Source organism: Cyrtonyx montezumae, unplaced genomic scaffold (genome assembly GCF_038088225.1).
Source record: "Cyrtonyx montezumae isolate F1298 unplaced genomic scaffold, pur_monq_1.0 scaffold_16, whole genome shotgun sequence".
Taxonomy (NCBI): domain Eukaryota; kingdom Metazoa; phylum Chordata; class Aves; order Galliformes; family Odontophoridae; genus Cyrtonyx; species Cyrtonyx montezumae.
The window spans coordinates 12,190,286-12,210,750 of record NW_027071892.1 but is presented as its reverse complement, the minus strand read 5'-3'; the positions used below and the strand labels follow the sequence as shown (position 1 = coordinate 12,210,750).

General features: G+C 42.8%; 1 protein-coding gene across 2 annotated transcripts in view; it reads right to left on the bottom strand.

The window, feature by feature from the left end:
* The window catches only part of CARD11 (caspase recruitment domain family member 11), a 40,016-nt gene that overhangs the window by 18,403 nt on the left and 1,148 nt on the right, over positions 1-20,465 (bottom strand). For both annotated transcript variants that reach the window (XM_065732891.1, XM_065732890.1), the window contains exons 2-5: positions 3,122-3,334; positions 2,389-2,526; positions 1,450-1,775; positions 85-264 (exon numbers count right to left, since the gene is read on the bottom strand). In XM_065732891.1, the coding sequence (XP_065588963.1) occupies positions 85-264; positions 1,450-1,775; positions 2,389-2,526; positions 3,122-3,334 (857 nt within the window). The remainder of the gene's footprint in view (positions 1-84; positions 265-1,449; positions 1,776-2,388; positions 2,527-3,121; positions 3,335-20,465) is intronic.

The window sequence follows — 20,465 nt, the reverse complement described above, 5'->3', positions numbered from 1 at the left end:
GAGTGGTCAAAGCCTTCTGAATCCATCGTCTGGGTAAGCAGGAGGGGTGAGCTGAAGTGGCAGCGTTTTTCAGTGTAGTGGTACCTGAATGATGGACTGTAACTCCTGGATTTTAGTCTTCATCATCTCGTTTTCCCGCTCCAGCTCCAGCATCTGTTCCTTTTTGGGCCGGTTTTCAATATCATTTTTCAGTTTCAGTGACTGATTCCTCTCCAGCTTGCATTCCTCTTCCACCTTGTTCAGGCGGTGCTTCAGCTGGTCAATCTACAGGGGCCAGGGAGCAGTGAGAAGGAGAGAGAGAGAAGGCAAGAAATCATTTCAAGCTCAGCTATTGACTGTTTTGAAAACACTCTCACCTTCGGGTGAAAACATACTGCCATAGGTGGAAAAAATAGCTTAAACTGTGAATGCTAACAAGCAGATAATTGGGTAGATATGCATGTGTGATATATGCCCCAAACTGAACTCCTGAACTCTCAAGCAGAAGTTTACTACTTGCTAGCTATACCAGGTATGGACCAGTTGTAAATTTTGATAACATCTAGGCTAAAATAAAAGCATCATATTCTCAATCCTCCAATAAATAGATATGAGACAGATACACTGCTTATGAGGCTGATCATATGTCGTGCTTTTGCACATTGGTTATTTGGATTGAGAAAACCAAGGACTTGTGGTTCTGGACTGAAAAGAGGGGTCTCCAAGAAGTGGCTTCAGAAAGAAGGGAGCCTGGAAAGAAAAGGGTGATGAGCCTGGTGGGAGAAAAGTGGTGGAGTATCCTGGAGATCAAAGTGATATATGGATATGAATGCCAGGGGATAGCCAGGGAGAAAGTGACAGAAACCACTGCCCAACCTTCCTGCACCAGCAGCCATCTCCCTGCAGGGAAGGGATGTTGGGGCTCAGAAAAGGTGGCAATGAGGTGAGGGAGAGATAAATGACTGTGAAAAATCAAAGTGCTGTAAAATGTCTAATCTCATCGGTTCTAAAATAAACCTCAGCATCCAGATCCACTGTGAGTAGCTGTTTACTCTGTCTCACCTGTGACATACCCATAAGCATAAATTTCATGGCACTTGAAGTAATTCTTTCTGTCTTCTAAGTGGTCCCAAGATACTCCAGTACTTGTTGTGAGGCTTTTTTTGAGGAAAACACTGTAATGTAAACCTGAATAACTGCCATGGTATATATTGTTGAGCCTGAAAAGCTAAAATCATGATTTTAGCAAACAGTGTATGTTATGTTCTGCTTATCTCATAGAAGTATGTAAATTATCTACTACTAATACACATCAGTGCAGTAGGAATTTCAGTACCTTGATGCCTCTAATCATCTGAGCTCTACACCTCTCTGCTGTCAGGGACAGAGACTGTCAGGCAAAGACTCGCTTTGCCACTGGCATCCTCCATTGCTACTCCTGAACAAAGGAGCCCAGAGCATGTCTCTCACCTCGAGCTGCAGGTCTCGGCTCCTCATCACAGCCATGCTCTTCTCGTCGCTCAGCTGGGCATATCTCATGGCCAGATTGTAGTTCTCATCCTTCACCTTGACCAGCTCATCATTGTAGTTGTTTCTTTCCTCCTTCATCTTGTTGTATCTCTCCTGGAAGGTCATCAGCTCTATCTTGTTCAGTTTCAGTTGCTTTCGCTCATCCTCCAACTGACGAGACTTAGCCAAGAGGTCGCAGCGCTGCATGTCTTTTGTCTTTACTTGCTGCTGAAGCTTAATGATCTCATTCATCAGGAAATGGGTAAGGCCTTCGTGTCCCTCCTCCACTGAAATGTTTGAACAGCTTATCAACTCAGAATGTAACCTAACAATAAGTGGGATCAGCAGAACTCAATTTGAAAAAAAATGTCCCAGATCGTGTACACATGTGTGGGACATGCACAAACACATACACATTTATACATCTAACTGGCAACAGGACAAGTGTTACACAGAACACTATTACCAGAATCACAGCATACAAGTGTAGAGCTCATTTAGATACTATCAGAAGCTTTTACATTTGTCTAATTGCTTCAGCTGAGCAGACAGGGATGTGGAAATAGCACAAATTTTGTGAAATGAATGTGTACATGTGCAATTAATCTGAATCCTTCAGATGTACTGCACATGTGTCAGCTATCAATGTAAATTATGTCTGCTGAGACCTCCTGTAGTGGCTTTCATTCCATCTGAAGCTCTTCAGTCCCATCCAGACAACTGGAACGTTCCTTTCCTTTATGCTTCCCCTATTTCTCTCTCCTTGTGCATTGAAGGGGATTGAAAAGCTGCAAAATGCTAATGGCAGACTAAATTTCATTTTCAGTTCTTGCCTGAAATACAAAGCCAGTCTTCAAGATAGTTCTCATTTCAGCAGGCTTCAGAACTGATCCTACTCACCGACAATAGTGGAAAACCTCCGTGTGGGTTCCTTCCCTGTCACCAGTTTGTAAAGTTCAGGGTAGTAAAACTCCAAGCTCTCCAAGAAAACCACGTAGCCCCTCTGGCCCTTGGTGTGAAGAATGTCCAGCAGCCTCCCTAAGTACAACCCAGAGAGAACAGAGAGGTGACATAACAGCACTGCGAGAAGCATAAGTATTGTACCCCTGAAGTCAGACCTGCTTAGGGTTCATCTCTGCCACAGCAATGCACTGTGGAACTGAACTCATGAAGTGATGCCACGTATGTTTGTGCAGATCATTATTATAGAAGTGTGCACGAAAATTTCCCTGGGGAGCAGAAATTCCAAATGATGCCTGCCCGAGTGCAGCCACCCCCAGGAGCACTGATGTGCTGGGATGGCAGACCCCATAGCAACAAACCACAAAGCACCACAAGGCAGTGGAGATCTTGCTCTTGGAACACCAGTGGCCACTGCTTATGCGAACAGAAATGTCTGCCAAGGTTGTGATGGGAATACGAACCTCACGAGCTCCGGCCTGCACAGCACTGGCAAGAGGCATTACTACCAAAATACCAGCAGCAGATTCCACCCCTTTTCATCAAACCTCTCATAAATAGGATATAGGGTTTCTGCTTGATAATCAGTAACTCGACATGGGTTCCCTCCAGACTCAGCAAAGTAACGCAGTTCAGACAGGGATACAGATGTAGCCATTCATAAAATAATTACCTGCTCGGTTAATTTTGGAGGGCAGCATGAGCGAGTTAAGCACCTCATCTTCGTCCTGCTCATCGATTACTTTGCACTGCCTCAGGTACGGGGTCAGCTTGGCCGGATTGATGTAGCGGCTCAGCATGTGCCGGTTGCACTCGACATTCTCCCACAAAGCTTCCTCCTCATCTTTCAGTGTCTCCAGGCAGTCATCCATCTCTGGCTCTCCTCCTTAACAAGGGAAACAATTGGCAAATGAGCATCAAACTGGGCGGTTTATATCCTGTTACTTTTTTTGGTGCTTCCATGTCACATCGGATGAGCTTAAAATCACTTCTAATGCTGAGTTTGCCCTATATTGAAACTGCTTGAACTGAAGTGCAGCCTGCTCACAGCTCATCTGGAAAGTGACAGTTCAGAGAAGTGCTGTCTCGAGCCTATGAACTATTGCATATTGCTTTCAAGTGATGAATCTGTAGCTTTGCTAAGACCTCAAAGGTCTCTTCAAGTCAGAGTCCCTCTCTATAATAGAAGCAATGGTAAAGGACAAAGTGCAATGCAAGGAAGGGTATGAACACACAGAACACAGAGCAGAGACAAACAGTTGCTGCAGGCACCTGATTATGCCACTCTTACCTCCTCTGTTCCTCTCAGCCGCACTGATTGGAATGTGCAATTTTCCTGCATACACGTGATGACCCAACTCGTGAAAATGCTCCTCAGTGAGAGTTAACTCCCAGGTGAGTAGTTCTGTATGTCTGTCCTCTGTAGCTGTGTACGGACTGACTGACGTGGGACTGAACGCAGGCACCTGTGAGCTCAGGCCTGGCCCTCTCTGCACGGTGTCACTCTGATCTGAAAATACTCTTGACTCATGAAAAAGTTATCACACGGCCTCTTGGTGCTTGCTAAGCAATTTCCTGCCAGCTCCTAATTTGTAACCACCTCATTAGAGAAGGTTACAAGACAGGCAATGAGGTGAAAAACCTTGTACTAAAGTTAAGTCAATAGTAGAGAAGCTGTAAAAATCTTTCCCTCTTAAATTTGTGATAAATGTCAAGCTCTGGAAACAAGTCCTAGTTTTGCATTCTTGCTTTTCCAAGCTCTTGCAATGCAGGTGGCATGAGCAGTTCAGTTTCTGTTCCAAGAGTTCTTTCAGCCCATCAGAGGCCATGGTACAAAACAACATGCTGTTCCCTGGCCATAAGAGACGGAGCTGTGCTTTATGAGGCTTTGCTGGTAATCAGTAACTAAAGAGCACAAAAGCAAGGCCTAGTTTTTCTAGGACCAGAAGAGCCCTCTCCAATGTGTCCCATTTTCCTTGGCTTCTGCCTGTAGGAACTGCAGAGTGTGCTGCACTACACCGGGCAGAACCAGCTATTCTGTACAGCCAGGGGCTATGAACTCCTCATTCTGGAAAGAGAAAAAAAAGCAGGTGCTAATCTGCAAGATATTGCATCTGTCAGTGTTCTGTCTCAGTCGGATGCAGAGCAGTCCTACAAAAAAGCATTTTAGCCCTTTCAAAGGCCGAACCATTGCATCCAAATTTCCAGGCTGGGCTTCAGAATCTCCCAGTAAATGGAATGGGTTCCTCATAACACAGACAGGTGAGGGAGAACCGCCTGTTTTGTTCTCTCCTGTACTCCAGAATTCATCCCATATCCCAGGAATCACGTGCTCAGAGTCTGCTCTGCCAACCACCCACAGACAGCAGCTCTGTGGCTGCCGTCAGCGGGGCCAGAAGCGATAGCTTGCCCCAGAGGAACGAAGAGCTGTGCTGCCCACTGCCACCCAGAATCACCAGTATAACACACAATGCCCAGCTGGGAAAGCTGAACTTTTGAGAGAAGGCAGCGGAGCACACAGTCCTGCAGCATGTCTGTCAGCTCAAAGCTGCAGCTATCACAGCTCAACAACAGTGCCTTGCAGGCTTTGTCTTTGGGAAGTGTTCCGGTAAGCTCCCAGGTGCTCCTCAGGAGCACTTGCCTGAATTTTGTAAAATGCAAAATATCCCACAGCCTGCTGCACTGAACCAGAACTTATTACGCTCTCTGTCAGTGGTTCCCTTAGGATATTAGTGAGGGATTGAAACGATTCAAAGAAAAGTTCACTCATCAGCATAATTCTCAACGTGAATACATTTCTTACATGGCAAGGAAAATATCTTCAACAAATTATCCCTCATGTATGGGCATAAGAGATATATACTATTATTTTTCGTTGTGGTTTCTTGCCCAGATGGAGTACAGACCTCAGGTAACCCCTCTGTCTTTTGCAGCTTTTCCAGAGGCAACAGAAACCAATGGGTGATACTAACCCAGCACCCTGCGTAGGAACCACATCGTTCTTTGATTTAGTAAATAATATAACACTGAATAAGGAATAAAATGCTTGTGATGGGTTGAAGTGTTGTTCTGCTGTACAAAATCAGGTGTGACAACTGAAACTCAGTGGGAAACTACTAAAGGATTGCATTGGGGGATTCCATTTTAAAAGATTTTCGGCAGCACATCTGTTCCGCAGGTTTCTGAAGGACCTTGCTCCCCGCTTCCTTGCTGTGATGATCCTGCACAAAAGTTGTTCTCATTTATAAGATAAAAAGGCAGACTTAAAATGCTTTCCACTGTGTGATCAGTTGTTTCATCTGCTCGTTGCTATCCTTACCTCGTTTCTGACTCCAGCACCTCTTGAATTGTAACCTAACATATTCACAAGTTGTGATATATCAGAAGACTGCATTGTCCTTCGCAAATCAGAGGTGTGAAGGCACAGACTTGGGCTGTTCTTCAGCAGGCATTAGCCAAAAAGAAATAAGAATTGCCACAGCAGTTAAAAAAATTGCTCTCCTGCTGCTCCTTTCAGTAGTTAGTACACAGCATAGCTTTTAACTGCAGGAGATCTTCATCCAGTAATCATCTCAGCCAGTCCCATCTATTTCAAAGGCCTCTGCAGATGCAGACAAATAAAAGAGAATCCCTTTTTACGATGAACGAAACATTTTACTCCCCTCATCTCCTTTGCTCTCTCGGGGACTATCCTTCTCATGGCTGTTACACACAAATGAGTCTTCCTCTGTTTGCTATTTTTTCTTATACTTTCCAACTGAACAGATCACCTTGCCATTAAAGCTGTTCTCTGTTCTCACTCCTGCTCCATGCTTTCATATGTCAGTGACACCCTTCACCGATCAAGGGAATAAAGCCTCCAGGCTTCAGAACCTGGGTTTCTGTAAAGTTCTCCCCATCAAAGCTGATACACGGCTTCATTTTTCTGATTAATTTCACGTTGGTGCAGAAATTAACCCTTCCGTTGCTTCATTATTTGCATCCTTTGCTGCAAATTCCTGGCAGCTTGTCAGCTGGTACTGGAGCAGACTGCAAAAGCAAGCTTCAGCTGGTATTGCTGGTTTCTTGACACACTTCTTATGAGATACAGAAAAAAAGTGGCTTCTGTCCTATACTGGAAAGTAGGAGAAAGTTTGCTTTGGAAGGGGTGAACTGTTCAAATGCTTTGGACTTCTGCATTTGTCACAGATGTTGACAGAATTGCAGTATTTGAAGAGAAACCACAACAGCAATCTTTAAAATGGTATGTTAGTACGAACAAAGACTTGTTTATCTTAAATGTTAAGCATGCGTATACAAAACAGGAAAGGATTTTGTATAAATTAGCATACTTTAAAGCAAATGTAAAGATGGAAAAAAGTGTTTTGAAGCCATGCATGTTACCCTCAACATTTTGAGGGTATTTGCATGACATCTTTTTTTCTGTGCCTATCTTTAGACTTCATGGGGTACAGCCTTTCTCCCTCAAGTTCGTCCAGCATCTCAGATGATAACGTATTACAACAGGCTGATTTTCTCAAAAGCTGCCTGTACGGATAGATGCAGATTTGCAATATCAGAGAACCACAAAACCACAAAGGGATTTAGAGCTATTTTTAATTTTAGAGGAAAGCCACAGTTTTAAGTGTGATAAGGAACTTAAATTCCTTTGCTTAAGGAGACAGGAGAGCTCTGTTTGCACTACTGCCTCCCTGAAATGCTCAATACCAGCCATTTCCAATTATACTGGCTTCAGTGCTGTATGTTCTATGGTACTGAAAACCACTTTTCAAAGGCTTAAACACGGATTAAGATGACAATTTGCATGCCTATGCTTGCAAGGTGTTCTCCACACAGGTGCCTAAATCTGAACCCCCTAAATGAGAGGAGACAAATTCTCAACTTGTCTTTGAAGCAGAAGGAATATAAAGTGCAGATTCTCAGTGTGCCCACCTGGCAGGACTCATTCATCAGCAACTGCAAAACACCTGGACCCACTAAGATTGCAAGACATTAATTATTAGCATGGTTTTATTACTTCAAGTTTTGTTGGCCCAAGAACACTTTCTGAAGTCAGCAGGGCTGTATTTCTCTTTCAGGTCACAGTGGTTGGACATGGAAAGAACTACTGTGTATATATCAGAGCTTCTTTTTTGGATGGAAGATTCATCCAGCCTACCGAATGCCACAGCTACAGTAAAATATAAAAGAAAAATATTGAATAAATATATATCAAACAAGAACACTGAAGTAGGAGAAGATCAGGAAGATTCAAACTCAAAGTAGGATTACTTTAGTACAAATATTTTCTGTCCACTCCCATTGAGTCAATCTTCCTGTTACATACAATGTACAAAACTCGAAATCACTGCAGTGAGGTAAACTTGGATCTCTCCAGTGAAGCCAGATAACAGCAACAGTCATAAACATTACTCCCACTTTCTAAATAGCAGAGAGGACCAAGACAACCTCCTAACTTTGTCCAAGGGCTCCGAAGGCATGTTCATCCTGCTTTTACAAATATAAAAGGGAAAGAAAATTCCCCTGATTTTCGTAATTATTATCTCAAGAACAACCAGGCCAGAGAAAAAGAAATAAAGAATTCTATAATGTTATTCTTTCAGCATCTCTGCTCTCTGAAAAAAAAAAAAAAAAGCAATAGAATAAATCAGAGAGATGTCTCTAATCACTATTCCTCTCCTTGCAGAAGGGGCCAGAAGAATTAATACTACAGGAGCTCTCTTTAATTACCTCTTCCTTTCCCTTTAGTTACTCTACTAAGAACAGATCCATTTAACACTATCTCAGCAAAAAAGGAATGTGCACAGATAAAGCAAGGAACAATTGTAGGTGTTGTTAATTCAGTACACCCAATGGTTTGCTTATTATCACCAAAACCAGAAAACAACGTATACAACGAAGACAAACCAGTTTCTCAGAATTGCAGGATAATATTGCTTAATACCTTAATAACACTTGCATTGAATTCCACACTTCCTGCATGTAGCTTTTTGTCTGCTTTTGCAACTGCACACAAAACACTATAATGTACCCATCAGTTTCTGGAGGAAAAAACTGTTTGCACATTAAGAATGCTGTTCTGCACAACAAAATATTGTTATGAAAGATCTTAATCAGTCTAAAAATACTTATTAGGATCCTGTAGTGATCTGTGATTCATAAAAGGCAGAGATGTGTGCTTTACAGTTTTGCTCTCCATCTGGTGAAAATATTGAAAGTCTACGTCCTTCTCAGGTCTGCCAGTTTAGAACTCAGGAGCTCTTACCATGTTATCACACAGGAAGGAAATGACTAATTTTGTCTCAGTAGCAAACCGAAAGCAGATTGCATTACTCTGAACATGCCAGATCCAATCAGATTGGCTGTAAAGTATATATTACCAATAATAAACAAAGAAAATGGAAAAATCCGCCTCTACAAATCACTTAAAGAAATGTAGCTATCATGTTTGGACAACTCCATCATTTTTGTGTGTGTCACTGTTTTCTACGCAGGGAAGATGTTCCTAGCTCCCTTAGCACTGTACCCCCTAAGAACCACTGACAGAGGTGTAAATTTATGAGCAGAGACAGAGGCTGGACTCATCTCACCAACCGGCATTAGACATCCAAGTTAATTTAGAAATTTAGCTCCACTCTGGTGAGCGGTAAAGAAATCGGTCTGTTCAGAACTTCTTCATGCCACCGTTTTAAACTTCTACCTCAGAATCCCATGTAAAATTTGGTTTCCAACCAGTTGTTGATTGGATTCCCTCTGCAGTCAACCGAGAGATTTGTCCCTTCATGGTGCTCTACTGGTCTCAGTATCAGACTACTCTTCTATATTATTTATGAGTCTGACAACTAGTTTTCATAAACTGTTAACACTAGTGTTATTAAGTGATAATGTTAGTGACAGTAAACGAGAAATGAGACAGGAGAGCAATGAGAAATGGCGCAACAATCTTGGAGGAGAAAGGCGAGATTTAGGGTTGAAAGAATGGTGAGAAGTGAAACAGAAATACAAAAAAGGGAGCAGGAAAAAGTCAAAGAAAGGGGAAATCAACTGACTGAAAGTGAAGAACAAAAATGAGACAGAAATGAGAATGGGAAAAGCCTTAGTAAAGGCAAAGAGAAGGAACGTGGGGTGTAAAGCAAAGGGAATAGCAGGGAAGGCCCTGTCACCGGCCCTTATATACCAGAAATTAGTGCTAGTTCTGGGTATGCAAATCAAGAAAACAGCACAATAATTTTCATAAATAATTTACCACAGGGATTTAGTGCACCTATTTAAAAGGATTTGCAAAGTAGCAGTGGAGAACTGAAAGCCCAACATTTAATAAAAGCTTTAATCTACACATTCTCCATTCCGTTATGCGTGACGATGAGGACAGCAGAAATCACTGGGCTAACGCACTACAAATATGTTTATATGTCTGGCCTTTCTTTCTTGAGTGCAACATTAACTACTGACAGGAGCGTTTCCTTCCAACTAATGTGTGCTAAAAGCAAAGACCTAAAAAAGAAGCTGTCATCCCCAGGCTGTGAAGGGCTCATGAGAATGCTGGTCCAAGAAATGCTTCAGAATTGATTACAGGGTCTCAGGTTAATTCTTTTTCTTTGAAATTAACTCCCTCTGTTTTTACAACTGCTAATGAGATTTTCAGTGTTTGAGGAGGAGGCACAACTGGGGGCAAGCAGGTAGGAGAGTGGGATTAGGAGCCTTCCTGCCATTGGACCTGGAATCCTGAATTCAAAATTCAACTTAGCCAAACATTCAGATGTATTTGATGATTGTAGGTTAGGTCCCAGTAAATGTGTGCTCACTTTACAACAGGCAGCACGTTCTTTGGTTCAGAGAGCCAGTACTCGTAAGCAATTTGTATAGACTGAGCTATGTAAGAACTCAGTAAGGTCAGTGATTCATTAGCTGATACAAGCATATGAAACTCTCATAACCCTACCAGAAACAGCCTGGTTCTCATCAGTGTTATTAACACGTCCATTAGTACAACTAATTGCACAAAACAGGAAAAGAGAAATTGGAAAATTTGAAGAATGAACAAATACAAAGCTGTCATAAGCCCTTACAAAGATCAACCCCATGAGGCTACCCCAAACGCTAGGAAAATAAACCACCTGCCAACTGTTTGCTGTATTATAACAGCAGCATATACTGAGTAGGATGAGAACGTGAATCTCTTAACTATCTCAAGTGCACTATGCAAAAGTGTAGCAGCTCTACACAAGCTCCTTTAGCTCTTAGTTGCTTACTACCAATTCTTTGCAACTATTTGAAACAGAACAAATGCAAAGAACAGGCTGCTCCCTTGCACATGCTAATTTGCTGCATGAAGAAGCAAGCCAGCAGAGCACAAAGACGCAAAGTGGGTGCCCCATATTGCAAGAAAAAGTATACAACAGATCAAATCAGTGAAGCTGAGAAAGGACAGAACCTCACTGGGAATCAAAGGAGCTCACTATTTTAAAATCAAAATTCTCCTTTCACATGGAAATGTTAGCATGTGGTTCATGAACAGATTTTTCCCACTTAGGCTTTCCAGTCACCTCTTCTTGCTCCGTGTCCCCACCTTTCTTGCACTGGTGTAGATGGACTGCACCACGTAGCTCCGGAAACATACACCCACCATCCTCTCTCTCAAACTTGCTGTCTATATATAGCAGACAGAACAGTGCTGGGGGCTGCCTGACTTCTCTTTTCTTCTAAGCAGAGGCTGTGGGCAACTTTCAGCTCGGGCAAACATCGTGGAGGGAAGACTTAGGGGAAGCTCTGTCCTGGCTGAGAGCCGCACGCCTGGGATGCAGCAGGAGGTGCAGGACACCGTGCTGCTGGGCTCAGTGGTGCTCAGCAGAGCACCTGCCCTGCAAGGAATGCAGCAGAGAGTAGGAAAGCAACCTCTGAAAAACAGAGACAATTCACTCTGCATCCTGTAGGAGAGCTCCTTTAGTTCACTTCTGTAGCAATTTAAAGCTGCCTGATTCTTCTTAAGTGGGAATGGACTCCATTTCTGTAAGTGGTGGCTTCTCTGCCACCTTGGCTTGCTGTCCTGGGGAAGAGACAACACCAAACACTTGGTAATTCTGTGGTATTTCCTACTTCCAACACATTGCAAGGAAGGATTAAGTATTTTCTGTTGCTTTATCAATAACTGAGTCTGTTGCTCTGATGATACAGAATAAAATACTCTGAACCTTTGGTGTGGAAAACTGACCTCAAAGAATTCACTTACCATAGGAAGACTCCAAACTCTGTTCCCATCAGGAAACTGAGGGAAAAGAATCAAGTAGGAAAGTACAAAAATAACAAAAAATTTGACTGCCTCTTCACCTGAGTTGTGGTCCTTCAGAAGGAGCCCACATGAGGAGCACCAGGAGGGGACGTGTTCTATTGGGTTCTCTGCTGACTGTGGAAATAAGTATTTCTGAAAGAAGAAACTGTGAACTGATTCCAAAATTGCACTCCATCGGTGAGCATCCCAGTCTTTAAGCATGGGCAGCTGCTGCAGAACAGCAATTATGAGCAGTATTACAAAAGCAAGATTTGCAGGACAACAGTAACCTGAATCCCAGTCCTTAAGAGAAGAGGCATCTCGATACAAGGAGTGGTACAGCATCACAACACACTCAGTCAGTAGAAGCTTTTTTCCCCCCCTCACATGCTCCCAATTTATGCCTTGCAGCATAACAATTCCTCATATGCTATCTGCATTAACCGTACCTGGTAGCTTAAAGCATCACAAGCGAGCAGCACTGAGCAGAAAAGCATTTGCTTTAAATGTGGTGTTGTCTATAAGCAGCAAGGTTACACGCAGTATGAGCAGTAGTGAATGGCTCTGCTTCCTCAGGGTTGATTTCTCCTATTTCTCATTCCTACTCAAGGGCACAACTTGTAATTAGGGTCAGATTTTCAAAGAGCGGAGGTGGAATTTAGGCATTAAAATAAATGGCCAGATTTTTGCACGGCTTGCTTCAGAGTGTGGGATAGATTGGTGTTATGAGTCACAGAGCTGCTGAGTGCTAAGCCCTCCTAAATTGATGCTGAGCTCTTTCAAAAACTCTTTTCTTAATTGCAGCATTCTTTCAATGCAAAGTATTTGAAAAACAAAAGGCCTTTAAATCTTCGTGAGGTGCTAATTCTTACCTCTGAAACCACACTCCATAGCACCTATAAATCTGGTCAACAGCAGCATTCAGGTAGTTCTGGCTCATGGTGCAGTGCAAACACTCCAGCAGTATGTGCTCCACAGGGAGCGGGCTGATGCTGTGTCATGCTAATTCCATCTCCTTTAAATCCATGACATATTTTGCTAGTTAACAGATGATGGCAAATGCTGCTGCCAATGGATCGATTTTTTCCTACATTTTGTCTCCAACTACAACTGAGATTTTGAGAATTAGCTGAAATTTTAAGCTTTGATCCTTCTGAGACAAAGTAAAGGATTTTTTTTTTCTGCATGACTGGAAATATTTATTCCAGGAGGAACAAAAATAAAATTATTTTCCCTATGCTTGAAAATTAATACAGGGTAGAAACTATATGAGTTTTTAGATTGGACTCTCCTATCGTTATTTGCTCTATTTATCTTTTTTTTCCCCAAAGCTGCGACGTTCAGCCTTGCAGACTCCATTCTGCTGACTCAGCTGACTGAGCCAAAACTCATAAAAATCTATTTTTAAAAGGTCCAATGGTTTTATTTTCTAATCATAAATATGAAATTTAATTAGCATCTCATTGCTAACGAAGCCACTGTGGAAGACGAGGCTGAGGTACCAGGCACAGTGATGGAACCTCAAGCGTAACCCAAAACAATTGCAGTGCAGGAGCCAGTTTAACTCCTGCTTCTCTCCATCAGGTTACAGCTCTGTTTGGAGCTGTGTGCCCTGCTCACAGGTTTCCTTCTTTGATGATAAGGCCATTCTCTCTTCTACAGCAGAAATTACTCTAGCTTGATAAAGCACAATATAAAATCAAAACCAACAACAGATAAGGCTCACTCTGGATTAGGAGCAGAAGCAAGGTTGTCATAAAATAAACAGGTCAATAAGTGTTTCAAATCCTCTACAAGCAACACACTCATCACCTGAGAAGAAAATTCATATCATTCTCCAGGGTACTGCAAACATTCAGAAAGATTAAAGGAATTGTTTTAAAGGAAGCATGCGGAGGATTTTAAAAGCCCCTTTAAAGCAGGAAACTTGCCTTTTTATTATTAGCACTCCTAGAAGGACTGTCCTGGCCACGAGCACTGATGCTCCCATTACTGGGTGACGTCCTCTCAACTGAGAATCATAGGAATGATTCTACACTACATCTTTGGCATCTTCTCACTGGAGTTGGTGAAGGACAAGAGCAAGGTGTCTTTGCCCACACTGCCTTATGACAGTGGCATTTCCCTGCACAGACACTTATTTGAGGGGAAGGGAATGAGGGAGGGGGGTTCTTCTGCTCCTGCCATGCAGGCACTACAGAGAGTGAGCACATAAAGCAGTCACGGAAGAGAAGACACGGAGAGAAGTGGGCGAGCACCGTGGGAGAGCTCAGAGAGGGCTGGCGAATGGCAGGAACCACAAAACTTTCTCTGTGTTCTCACACTGCGATCGTTCACAGCATATTGGTGTGGGAGGAAGCATTTGCAGGACCTGTCCTGAGCGAGAGTAATCATTAATGACTTCTGGATTGCTTGTAAAGCTTCCGGAGTGACGGTGTAGGCACGTCCTTGGTTGCTGTCAATGACACCGTCCTCTGGGGTAAAAAGGACTTTATTACAGTGCTGCTCACGGTTGCTTTTGGGTGGACCACTGTTTAATTCTTGAATGTTCCCCTGAAAGCTCAAAACACCCAAGAATGAGGTTGCAATGTCCTAACAACTGACTGCTCTGCAGTGTGACAAATCCAGCAGCCCCTCTTTGTTATCAGTAATGGGAAGCAGAGGTTATATATCAAGCAGTGTTCAATATTGTGAAGCAAGAGCGGCTCAGGGGCAGGGAAGCTTTCTCAGATGCTCTGACTAATTTTCTCTCGAGGATCACACAATGCTTTACAAGTTCTCTTCAGATTTCAGGGCCGCTCCCAGTGAGTAGAGCAGTGTTTTCAGACCACTGTAAAGATAGGTGGGCAGAGCAGCTAAATGACACTCACGTATCTAGAGGGCCAAAAAGGAGTGCACAGACTGCAGCTTCTGTAGCCAGCCATCCTGCTGGACCTCAGGTATCGGCCTCCACCTCTCACCAGCAGGTCCCTGAGCAGGAGCACAGGACTATTTAAGTTCTGATGAAAAGCAGCAAGAAGTCTCTTAAAGAATGGTTCATTTCTGAGACCCTGTGCTCACCTTCCTGCTTGCACATAACAGGAAAAGATCTGGCTCTCAGAAAGTGAAAATATGGAAGGAGAAGCACCTACCCTATTTTGACGTCCTGACCACTTCCCTCCCCTAGAATTAACCCTTTCTATCCCAGTAACCCTGACAGCTCAGAACCAAGGAAGCTATGAGTAGGAGGACTGCTGCACCAGGGACAGTGAAATGGAGCTACCAAAGGCAGAAGGGAATGTTCAGGTATTCAACAAGTGAAAGTGATTAATACACAGCTTTTGCTGCCTTCTATTGGCACTGAATAAGTTAGGTGCTTTGAAAACTACCTTCTGTAAACCCCTCTCAGAGCTCTTCGTTTTGATTCTTCTCTGCAGCACGGCTGCCCTGAGGGAGGGCTGCATTACAGCATCCATTTGAGCTGTAACTACACCCCGATATGGCTGTGGCAGCAGTGGGCACACACAAGAAGTGCAAAATATTACCAGTTGTAGGAAAACACAACAGAGGCTCCTGCATAACAAAACATTCCAAGCTAAGTACCGTTAAAGGTTAGATACAAGCATACAAACCTCCAGTGTCTTCCTTCACTCCTGGCTCTCCATTACTAACTTGCCTTCTTACATCTGTGTGCTTCAGGAAACTTGCTTTGATACTTCACCACTGTTTCCAGCCTCAGAGTACTGTAATATGATGCAGTCAATTAAGACTACATCACAGCAGCAGTAACTATTAGTCGCAAGGAAAGTAAAGACAAGTTACAAGGAAAGACTTCAGTTGCTGAATTGCAATTTCCAGTACTCAGATTTTTGGGGGTCTTTTAAAACATATTGAAAATCATAGTAACATTGACATAACAGCCCAATTTACCTACATCCTATTTTCAGAAGTGTTAACAATGGAGAAGAGCCTACGCTCCCACTAATAGATATGGAATTAAGGATGCACGTCTAACAGAGTGGGTCAAGCGAGCTCAACAGGGGTGCAAGAGCAGCCACAGGAGGCCAAAGGCAGCACTTCGATGTGTTGTCATACAGCTCTTGCAGCACCCACAGAGCCAGGCACCGCTCTGCCAGGCTCACAGCCCTGGTTGCCCAGTGCTTCAGAGACAGTGCTACTGTCAGCAGCATTCAGCATGGCAGAACGGATGCTGCTCTCACTATGGATACAGGCAAGTCACAAAAACACCTTTCTGCATTGCAACGCTCCATTAGAAAACGCCCGAGAAGTATCATTTTTCCTTCAAACCACACAATTTCAGGTTAAAAAGAAACTGATTCAGTGTTTCCATCCTCAAAGGAAATGTAATACTCCTTTACTTTTTTTTTCCCCCTAAAACTAAAGCAGAAAAAAAACACAATCCTTCCTGACTGAACATAAGGATTTAAATACTTTTTGTTTGTTTGTTTCATACTGTACTGAAAGCTTTCACAGTTTAAATTGCTAAAACTAGAGAATGAAAGACAGAAGGAAATTAAATCTTCTATAATAAAGCATGTTAGTTTTAGGTCTTCCTGCTAAGTGCAGCTGAAAATACAGGAATGTACGACTGGAAGGATGAAAAACAAAAAAATATTCTTAAGCAAATCAATATTCAGATGCATTGGGTCCTGTTTTGGCAGGAACTGTGAATGAAACTACCTGAATAGTGACAGAGAAGATTATTTTAAAGACCTTCCCCCCCCCCACCCCCAAGAAAAAAATCAGCTCTCAGTGGCAAAGAAGATGGAAAAAAGTTTATGGAATTTTATATTTTCCTTCAGTGCAAGGGATTAGTGAAATGAGTTTGATGATCTCCCCAACTACAACAAATGCAGAGTAGCAACTACTCAATGGAAGAAGCCCAGAAACAGAGATGTGGGCAGCAGCTGCCACAGTGGGACTTTTCTGCTACAAGAGAGGGAACATGGAGACAATCCATGCAAAGCTGTGACGAGGAAGGAAACATTTTACACACAGACTTTATCCAACAGACTGGTAATGGACAGTGAATGATGACCAGCCCAGTAGTTTAACTGGGATGGCAAAAGCCAAAAGCCTCCAAATGATCTTATCAATGTAATCATCTTGGTTGAAGTTTAAGAAGAAAAGACTCAATCAGCAGCTGCACTACGGATCAGAAGGGAGGTGCATTTGATGCAACCTTCAGGTGTACTCCCAGTTTGCTCAGGAGCTGGGGTTCAGAGGGAAACATGAAAGTTTCTTTTATTGGTGTTTTGAATCCTGGAAGAACTTCCTATTGTGCTAACGTGTGTAACCATATATGCCCTGCTAGCATTCAGCTTTTTTTCTGCATTCATGTGGAAAAAGCCCCAATCCCACTTTATCTAGGCAGCTGTGCTATGCTCACCACTCAGTGCCTGGGTTTGCCAGCAGAGCTGTGCCTGCAGACACAGCACCAGGAGATGCTGGGGATCCCATGGCCACGATGCAGCTGTAGTTCCTCCCCTCAGCTGCCACAAACAGGGCAGACTTATCAGATTTGGGCAAATAACAAGTATCTCTGTGTAAGGCCAAACTGGCCTCTGGGATCAGAACAAAAATATCTGTCAGTACCATAGGGTGCTGCTTTACACAGGCAAATTCACCGAGGTAACAATTACTACCAATAATATCACATACACAGCTGTATATACATTTACCCTTTTGACAAAACCAGAATGTAAGAGCATTTAGTTTGACATTTCTGATAGATACCCAGTGAGATTTGACAAATTCCTCTTTCCTGTTGAGTTGCTAAAGAGATTCACTGAAGCAGACAGCATTAGGAAGCAATGCTCCATCCAGTGCAGAGGATGAAATAGGTTTTTCGGGACTAAAGGAACAAGAATATTCCCTTCACTACACGTGACAGCAGACAATGCACAACACTTTGTCAGCTTTCAGTGCTAGGGATCATGCATTTTTATGAGCTGTGAAGAAGTCTTTGTTTGCTTTTTATATAACAGAGCCCAAAGACCGTACCACTTGTACACTTCTAACTGCAGATCTACAAACATGCAGTACTGTACTCACAGACTGTCACCCTCCCCAGAGCCCAACTCTCCAGGAGAAGAGCTTGAAGGACAAGAGGTGTTCAAAATCAAAGTTCAGAGAAAACGTTTCTGTTCAACTAAAGTCAGTGTGAAAACCTCCAGCCAAGGAGCAACCCACTGCCACCCACAGGGGGGACACGGATGGGCAGACAGCAGGTCTCCTGCACATCCAATGGCACACCGAGCAGACTGGCACCGTGCTCTCCTTGTGCCTGACAGGAGCAAAAGTGAGAGGGTAATACTGGGACAGAACCTGACTGCAGCTGAGAGAAAGAAGCTCCTATTGTTGGATGTGTGCCACAGAGACCAATTATGCTCTTTTGACAGTAACCATTATAATTCCAAAGTCCTTGAACAAATCACAAGCAGAAAGGTTACCTTCCTGAAAATGTTCGTTGCCATTAAATAGCTGACCCCATCTGGAGGGTGAAGGCAGCACTTAACAGAGAACTTGGGGGAAGGGAGTAGAGAATCTTGCTACACATATACTTGAGAAAAGCCCATCATTTGTTCTGAAAAAAAAAAAAGGAATTGCAGATTCACTGCAGATACTCTATTCTCAGCAAAGTGAAACAACATTCCAAGAATGCAAATTCTACAGAGAGCAGTGATAAACAGCTGAAGCAAAAACCACGTCTCTCCCACACTGCTGACAAAAGTCCACTGCACTTGATGAGGGAAGGGTTTTACCCTTCAGTTGGAAAGTCACAAGGACTGGGTCTGCACTCCGTGCTCTTTTAAGTTGAGGTTGCTATGGGGGCTGCTTACAAAGAGAGCTGCCATAGGCCACATTCCACCATCAGTTGAACATCATTCCACCACCACCTTAACAGCCACATCTGAGTGAAACGTGTATTTCGTGAAACATGCATTTCAATATCAAAGAGAATTGAGATACCTGATAAAAAGTGAGTAGATAGTCCTCTCACAATAACATAGACATAATATTGGGAGGAATGCAGATCTCTATATGTTTCATCCTCTGCGAGTAATCATGCCATGTATCTCATTAAAAGTCTTCCTGAGCAATAGGATAAAACATTCAGACTTTTTTTATAGCATATCCCAACTATCTGGGATGTACCTTTAGCTAAGGTTCAAGCTGCATTTAATTTTGTCAGAGATGCGTGCACTCAAATGATTCTCTTCTCATGCTGAAAGTTTATTTTCTCTCTTAATTCAGGGTTCTCTCTCATCAGAAGTAACTATTTGCAAATAAGAGGGAGTCAAACCTGTGGTTCTGAATGTCTGGGGTGCCCCTCCCAGTATAAGGGTTCGCCGGGTGTGGCTGAAAGTTTCAGCACTCTTTTCATTTGAAATTTCTCTTCTGCTGGATACCTGCCCCAAGAAACAAGGATAAAAAATCTGGCTCCAGAGCCACTTGCAGATGTCACCACTCCGTTTTGACCAAGTCCATTTTTAACTCAACCCATAGCAAACTATGACGGTGAGTGGTAAGGGGAAGAGAAAAGGAGGAAGAGAGAAAGAAAGAGAGATGTTAATCTTGACCAATTAGTTTCAGGGAAATATAAAGGCCTTGCAAAAAAAAAAACAAAAAAAAACCAACAACTTAAATTCCCCCCCAAATAGTTTTGGGGACACAGGGTACTGAAAAAACAAAGCACAAGATTATCCTCTGTGTTTAACAGAATGACTAAAAGGAGCACAAGAACTTTTCATATCACAAGACAAGTTGTTACAGAGTACAGAGTCATACAAAACTTCTATGAATGACAATAACATATCCTATTGTGTCGTTCCAGGCTTGCAGACATTTTGGCAGATGCAAAAGACAAAGATATTTCAATGTAATTGCTTCAGTATTCAAAAGAGAATGCTCACAGCTCAAAGGCCACAGTTTGCTAGTTCTGAATCAAAAAGTATGTATTATAATTGCAAACATACAGTTTAAGCTTCTTTCACTCATAAGGAGATAGACAATTTCAGAGAGCAGGATAGATTGCTAAGAGAATTTTCTCACATCATAATTCTCCTATTAATTCAGCTGAGTTTAATAAGTGATCCTTATTCAGTCCCCAAAAGCCCAAACCAGAACATCCCTAGAAATAAATCTTCAGTCTCAATAGCACTGCTTAAGAAGGTGAAGCTAAAAAAACTTCATCAAAAAATTTTACTTCTTTGTCATATCTGGTTCAAAGCTTACAAACTTAAACAAGCAGTCATAGCAAATACTGTCCCCGGATGCAGATTTTAACCTGATCTTGGCAGCTTCTGGTATCTGAGAAATGATCCTGGGAATGATCATGCTGTAGCATGACACGCAGCATTACAGCAGGGAACCTCTCTCCCGAAGATCTGAAATCCCATGGGATTCAATGGGACAAGAATGACCTCATCGTCAGACCAGAAGCTTTAAGAGCTTCTCAAAGCTGTTACTCTGCTCTCAGCTGCCTATTCTGCAAAGGAAAGAGGAGCTGAGAGACAGCAATACTTCCTCTGGTTTCCCTACGAAGTCTCGGGGGGATGCTGAGGCAGCAGAGTAAGACCATCTGCTTCAGCTTTTCCTCCCAGTGTGAACGCAGCTTAAAAGCAGATAGAGAAACCTGGTGGAGGGTTGGGGTAAGGGCTTCGGAAGGAGTGGGATGATACAAAAAGCAGAGAGAGAAAAAACAAAGTCAGAGTGGAAAGGAAGCTATGGTGTGTTATAGGTGTTA